The sequence below is a fragment of the Cottoperca gobio genome, chromosome 23 (assembly GCF_900634415.1).
Source record: "Cottoperca gobio chromosome 23, fCotGob3.1, whole genome shotgun sequence".
Lineage (NCBI taxonomy): Eukaryota > Metazoa > Chordata > Actinopteri > Perciformes > Bovichtidae > Cottoperca > Cottoperca gobio.
Genome location: NC_041377.1, coordinates 3,454,325 through 3,461,871, shown reverse-complemented (window position 1 = coordinate 3,461,871; position 7,547 = coordinate 3,454,325). Strand labels below are relative to the sequence as shown.

The following is a 7,547-nucleotide window of genomic DNA, read 5'->3' as shown; positions in this document are numbered from 1 at the left end:
CCATCAGGCATGTCCCAGCATGCACCTGCGGAAGAGTGGGGGCGCAGTGGAGAGGAGGGGGGTGTGTCTGTTTCCCAGGCTGTCAGTGGACAGATCAGAGCACGTTCAAAAAATCCTTCTTCTGCCTTAATTCTCCATTCATAAACCCTGCTCTGACATGACAGTGAGGCTATTTTAGGATCTTACCTGTTTCTAGATCATGCAGCAGTGAACACACCTCCAACAGAGAGGGGAACTGCGCATGCGCGTGTTTCATAGAAGTCTGACAGTGGCAACAATAAGCACAGCTGGTGAATGTGTGTGTGACTTTCTAAAGAGACTAACAAAGGCATTGCCTCCTGTTGGTGTGGCATCTCCGTCATCCACGCCCAGACTGTACAGTAAGTGTAAATCAGCGGAAGACAGTGGCTTGTCTTTCAAAATAAAAGCTTAGAGTTGCACAAGGAGCATCCAGGACGAAGGCTGTCGCTTAGATATAAAACATATTTACTTTTACCACATACATATAATAACATTAGTTGTTATGTCAGAAATGCATTTAATGAGTATTTGACTGCTCATCAGTAATAGATGTGTTTGGGGAAAATGCACCACTAAAGCAGTTTCACAACATTATGGGGCCTTCAAGTGAATGATTATGAATGGGATCCTTGGGTCAAAATGTGTGTTTTGTGCCTACATATTCCTACATTTATCCGTGTTTAAGCAAATCTAGGGCCTGGTAGAATTTCCAATGTATAAAAACAGTGTTATTATTTTCCAAGGACCCCAAAGCAAGTTATTCTGCCCCTGAACGTTTTGCTAAATTTACTATATAACCAAACGTAACGCCCACATGTTCCTCCTCAGGTTATACATGTTTTACATATAGTAATTACGTATTTGAATATTTAATTTGCATTTTTTTTTACCTGCCTTACCTGCTTTGAGCTAGCTTTATAGATATACAAATGCTTGCTAGCTAATTTAGCTAACGTTAACTTGTTAGCTTTGGATGCAACTGAAGAAATCGCCAAGAGTATCTAAACAAAATGTATATTAAAAAAACTATTTTGGTCATATAATAGCTATTTAACAATTATTATGTCAATGGTGCATTGTATAGGTCAACTATTATGATTAATATACGTTTCATACAAGGATAATAAAGTTTTAGTTAACTAGCTAGATTGTTAACGTTAGCTAGCTAACTGACGTTTGTGTAAAGTCATCGACAAATAAGGCAACTCACATAGGACATACAAATACATTAAGGAAAGATATAAAAGAAACAAATAACTTATTAAACATTTCACTTTGATCCTCCACATATCTTTTTATTTTCCATCCCTGAGGTCGGATGATTAAATTGTGACACAACGGCGCGTGAGTGTTTTATTTTGAAAGCTGTAACCGGAAGTTTACAGTTGTATCACGGCTAACTTGACACCTGTGTCTCACAGAGGCACCGGCCAGTGCGGTAGGTTCGGGGTGGAGAGTAAAGCGGGACTGGAGAGCTTCTTGTGGAGGCGTACAGGGTGTCACCTCCCGTCAGCTGGAGCTTCAGACCGGACAGGAGCATCTGTTTGGACAGAGAAGTAGTTTTCTTTCTCTTTTATTTTACTCTTTACTTCACACTTAAGGGATTCGCTTCAGAGCCCCCCGGTTGCCCCCGTTGCGCTTGTTTGCACTAAGGTTACACCGGGGAGTCGTGCACGTCAGCGGACTAACACAAGAGGAGATTACGGAGCTGTGCGTGTGAATGGACTGAGGTTATATAGCACCAGGGGATCAGTGCACGTCAAACCTGCGCTGCAGCATCAATAACACCTCTTTCACCGTGCAGCAGCAGCAGCAGCAGCAGCAGCAGCATGCAGCGAGAGCAACCCTTTCAGATGCTTCCCCACTCCAGACAGTGAAGGAATAAGGGTCGGAGGGGAGGAGGAGGAGGCAGGGGATATATGGGAGATTTGTTGGATTTCATCACCTCGTCGTTGTAAACTTGTGTCCGGGATGGGGAAGGAGCATGAGCTGCTGGAAGCCGCCCGGACCGGGAATGTCGCCCTGGTGGAGAAATTGTTGAGTGGGAAGAAGGGGATTCTGGGGTCAGGCTCCGGTTCCATCCCTCTGCCCAACCTACTGAGGTAAGAAGCTTCTCTCATCTCCTTCTCATGACCGCTAAAAGGGTCCAGGGATGTGTCAGGGGGATGCACTAGGTGTGAGCCAAATGACTACTCCTCCCAGCTGCATTATAGAGAGTACAATATATATATATTTAGTACCATATTGTGTCCATGAAACCTTAAGAAATGAGGTGTTTTAGAGCTCCGTGCAACATGCTACATGACACAGGAAAGGAAAAGACTTGTGTGAGAGTTGTGTGAAGCAAAGTGCACTTTAAGGCCGATAGAATTGCTGCAGGCTACAGGCTAAATACACATAGTGCACATATTGCATCTGTGACAGAATGTATTAAAGGTTAGTCCTCCCCCTGTTTTCTCAGGATGCAGGAGTGTTGGGGGAGCCACTGCTGTCTGAGCACAAAAAGAACAGACAGTACCTTCAGCTGCATGACTCTGACAGCTGTCAAATGTTGATTTGTTGAACATTAGGACGAAAGAGAGTAATGTTTGGATGATTGATGCATTTGTTACCACTCTAGAGTGTCTTATGCTTATTTTCTGTGGATCTTTTATGTGCAAGGGGTAACAAAAACCCCCCATACCTTCCTGTCTCTGTGTATTTATAGTCACTGCGCTGGCGTTTAACGTATTTGTGTCTGTAATAGCATTAGTAAATTGATCCTATAGGGACATTGCTGTAGTGTTTGTATAGCACTGTGTCTGTTAGCCCTGGCATTCAGGATGTCCAAGTTGACTGCAAAACAGCTCTGCATTCATGTGCTTCTTTGTGACAGAAGACAATCGATAAACAAACATGGGTTTTCCCTTGAAGGTGATGTGGATCGAGCTCAAATTGGTAGTTTTTTTTAATAATATATTTGAAATCACTTGCATCATCGCCTCTAAGAACAGGGACGAGAGCGAAGTGAGGGACTGTTTGTTTGTTTATGTAACAGGTGGCCACATGTAGGATTAGATTTGACCTTATCACCTTGAACCCCTGACCCATGAATTAGCATTGCTATAAAAATACCAAGTTCATCTTTCTATTATTGTTTTAGTATCTAGTGATGTGACAGCAGTGCTGTTCACTATTCATAATAAACATTAGGTATTTTCCCAGGAATTTGCTTCAATCTGGCCGCGAGAACAACTGCTGAGGTTATTATTGTCCCCTCCTCCCACCCCTGCAGCCTCTCCCTCTCTCTGCCGAGGCCGAGGCTGAGCCAGGTGATTAGGAGATCAAAGGCACCGGGGTGTCCGGGAGGAGTACCGCCTCGGGCTCCCGAGCAGAGCGTCTCTCGACCGGGCTGAGGTCTCACGCTGGCTGCGAGGATGCCGAACCACTCGTACACTAAACCAGGGGTTCGTAAAGCTGGGGCCTCAGGACTCCTGCGGGGCTGTCGAGGACAAAAACTGAATTTGTTTAAAAATAAAGACGGCTTAATTATTTCTTTCTGCCAAGGAGGTTATGTTTTCTGTTTGATTTGTTGTCTTGTTAGTTAGTTTGTCCGTTTGTCAGCAGGAATACAGTAAAAACTACTGGCCTGAACTTGATGTGAGGGTGTAGCACGGTGTTGTAGTGGATCCGCATCATGGGGCGGATATACACATTATTTTCCACTTATGGAAACTGCCTTGGCGGAGGTCTGTGCTCTCTGAGTTGGCTCAGTGTGCAGTTTGTGATCAGAAGCGCCTCCTAACAGAGGAAGCGACAGTGTTTTGAGCAGTTCTGCAAATTTGCAAGAGCACAAAAAGTACAGACTCGGACAAAAAGTACAACAACAACGACAAATGACTGTACAGCAGCTGATCATTCCTGCAGCTTTTTGTTCTCCAAGCATCAAAGCTGCAACAAGTGGTCAAGAACATGTGGTTTATTGTCTCTGTGGGGTCACCACCGCTCATGGCAACTGTGGTTTACGCTGTGTTTACTGTCGTTTAGTGAAGTCCGTGTGTTTCTGTTCTTCTTTTTCCGCACATAATTTCCTCTTTGAGATGATAAACTGTTTAGGTGGGAGGGAATCATTGAAGCCACTTGCACGCTGATGGTGTTCTTTGTTGGTTTCCACATAATCTTTTATAACACGTAGTACGAAGTACATGTTAGCATGCTAACACGCTAAACTCATGTAGTGTACATGGTGAAATTAGCATGTTAGCATTGTTTATTACCCCGAAGAACCCCAATAAATGGTGCAGATCCGACTTGCCGGGCGGATAGACGTGTCAGTTTTCCTGCATGAACACACACACATCCCGATTAGTATGTAGTCTGGACTTTCACTGATAAGAAATGTGTCTGATGATGTTTGTTTGTCCTTCATGCCGTGAATTTGTGTTTGTTCAAGGGACTTAACTGAGAATATAAACCCAACCTGTTACTGTATGTATCTCGTCTCCCACATCCCAGAACTGTTAACATTGTCTCGTCGTGTGTTTGTTTAGCAAATTAGGATTTAATAGAATTTATTGAAGGACAGTGATTATTTACAGAACACTTAATTCATTTGAAGCTCATGGAGGAGATTAAAGAATGACACGACGAAGGGAAATTGTTGGAAGAAATGCAGCTCAACTCAAGTTCAAAACCCAAAACAGTATAAAACTCTAAAACTGTTGAGGTCAGACAGATGCATTATGGGTGGAAATACACACACTTGGTCTTTACTGGGTCAAGAAGACACCGGTCCATGAGGAGAAAACACTGTTTGTGTGTGTCTGTGAGTGACCGGTTGTGTGACACACCTTATAATAGAGAGCTATTTGTACTTTTGCAGATGAGCGAGGTCACAGCGGAGGAGTGTGTGCAGGCTAATGTTATGGGAATGGTCTCCGGGAATCAATGCATAGTTTCCCATCTTAAGGCCTCTCAGCCATTCATAGCATTCCTTAGTCATGAGGTTTTGCCTTTTCGCTGAAGAATTGCACAAAACCGCCAAGTGGGACATGAACACGCACACGCACACGCACACGCACACACACACACGCACACACACACACACACACACACACACACACACACACACATGCATAAGTACAGGATGTAGAGAAGACGATCCTCCGGCTCTAACGGTTACAGTAACAGTTTTATGGTGTGGTGCACAGTAGAAAATCAATACTGGATGATCTCATTGCTGTTTAACGGGTCATATTCTCTTGTAGATGACCCGTACTGTACACCGTACATTGGTGTTATGTTTCAAAATGATCCTCCAATCTATCGATACATATTTGACATTATTATGTTCGTGCAACTTTTCATCGTATGAGCAGTGTGGGAAAGTTCTCCTTCAAGCTGCTCTTCATACAGACACATATTAACAGTGAAGATGAATTCATGATGAAAGTCTGTCGTATACAGGAAATGAGGATCGGCGCATGTGCTGTGTGCGACAGCGTACCGTGATGGAGTGATTGAAAGCTGATACTCTCAAAGAGAATGAGTCATGATACAGCAGATGGAGGCTGATCCCTCCTCACTCTCACACTCGCTCAATAAATGTGAAAGCCCATCTTGTTTTCTTTTGTGTGTGTGTGTGTGTTGGGCTAGGTGTGTTTACCTCCCTCCTCTTTTGCAAACAGACAAAGTTTTAGTGGAGTAGAGTGAGTCCCAGAGGAGACACACACACTTCTGTATGGACTCTGATTTAATTGGTGCGTGTGTGTGTGTGTGTGTGTGTGTGTGTGTGTGTGTGTCTGTAGATGAGGGACTACTTTCAGTGTCGTCCAATAAGGATGAACAGCGAAAAAGAAACCCACAAAACCTTGTTTATTTTTCTCAAGTTGTTTCATGGCCGCAAGTCTGTAGCTCCGGAAACGGCAAATCAAACGACCATGACCAAGTCTGGCAGGCTGCGTCTTTGTGTGTGTTTTGTCCAAGTGTGTGACATAACCACTATCCTTGCATAACCACGTGTGTGTGTGTGTGTGTGTGTGTGTGTGTGTGTGTGTGTGTTAGTGTGGGGAGCAGTGAGAGCTGACGCGGAGAGCTACATGTGGTGCAGGACACCTAAAGTGGGTCAAAGGTTAATTGTGGAGAATGCAAGTCATGTTAGGATTGGATTAGAAGTCCCACACACACACACACACACACACACACACACACACACACACACACACACACACACACACACACACACACACACACAACCTAAAGACCATCTGTGTATGGGATTTACGGGACAGATTGCCCCTTTAACTTGATGCTTTATGTGTAAGTCTCATAAGGGGGGGGTGGTATGGATATATATATTGTGATATAGAGCTGAAGCGATTCGTCATTCATACTGCAATTGGATTATTGGTCTCTGGAAAGATATAATGGGCCTTTTTCTACAATTTTCTACACACAATGATCAATCGATAGATGAGAAGATAGTTGTGGGATTGGATTAGATTTGATTTGACAAACTTTCCCTGGAATCCCTTTTTAAAGAACAAAAGACTTTATATCCCCACGCATTCAAAAGTTGTCTTTTCGGCTCCAAGAAGAAACTTTCCGAGTAAACGAGGTCTTCTTAAATCACTTCCACTCTTGAAATGTTGAATGTAGTGTTTGCACTACTAATGTATGCCTTATTTCCACCTGGATATTTGTTTACATGTTTAAAGCTTGAAAACCTTTTTGTTGTAGATGCACTATTATGTGCAGCAGGAGTCTTTCAGTAAATCTCTTGCTTTGCTCGGGGTTCAGCAGTGGCGTCAGTGCATTGAGTTTGTCTGGAGCCACTGTGATCGAGAGGGGAGGAAGGTGTGAAAGTGTTTATGCATGTGCATGTGTGTGTGTGTCCGTGTGTGTGATCAAACTCAGAGGCTTCTTACATCTCCATTAGGGTCCGGGCCAAGCGCTGCTGCAGCAACCTGCCAAGAAACTAAGACCTCCACACTTGCCAAGACACACACACACACACACACACACACACACACACACACACACACACTCTCTCTTGCACTCTAAGCCTCTGTCTCTCTTTGTTCCTCCCTCAATCTAAATCTTTATTTGTCTGAGTCTCAAATCTCTTCTTCTTTCACTCACTCCATCTGGTGCCTTGCATTCTCTTTCAATATATCTCTCTGGCTCTCTCTCCATCACTCCCTTCACTCCACAATCTCTCTCCTCCCACCGCTCCTCTCCAGAGACAGACGATCCAGCCTCCCTACTGTCCCTACTTATCGTTTTCTCCTCCCTCTGCTTCCTACCTTCCTCTACCTTTTATAAAAAAAAACCCATCTCTCTCTTTCTCTCACTCACATCTCCCGCAGCACTACATCTGTTATCACCATGTGCGAGCATCTTATACCCGTCGTGCCTCTCGGCGCGTGTTGGTTGACGATGGCAAATGGGGGAATTCAGGGGAATCCACGGCGCTTCTGAGAACCGCTTCCCCTTACAACCTCAACCTGAGATTTATTAGTGTTGGCCAGGTCACGTCCTCTGTCAGA

At 44.1% G+C, this 7,547-nt stretch overlaps 1 protein-coding gene across 1 annotated transcript in view; it reads left to right on the top strand.

Annotated features, from left to right (window-relative positions):
• Nucleotides 1-1,464: 1,464 nt before the first annotated feature.
• Nucleotides 1,465-7,547, top strand: part of anks1b (ankyrin repeat and sterile alpha motif domain containing 1B) — a 139,234-nt gene continuing 133,151 nt past the window's right edge. Inside the window, 1 exon segment of the mRNA XM_029462474.1 lies at nt 1,465-2,123. Coding sequence (XP_029318334.1) covers nt 1,993-2,123 — 131 coding nt within the window. The 5' untranslated portion in view covers nt 1,465-1,992.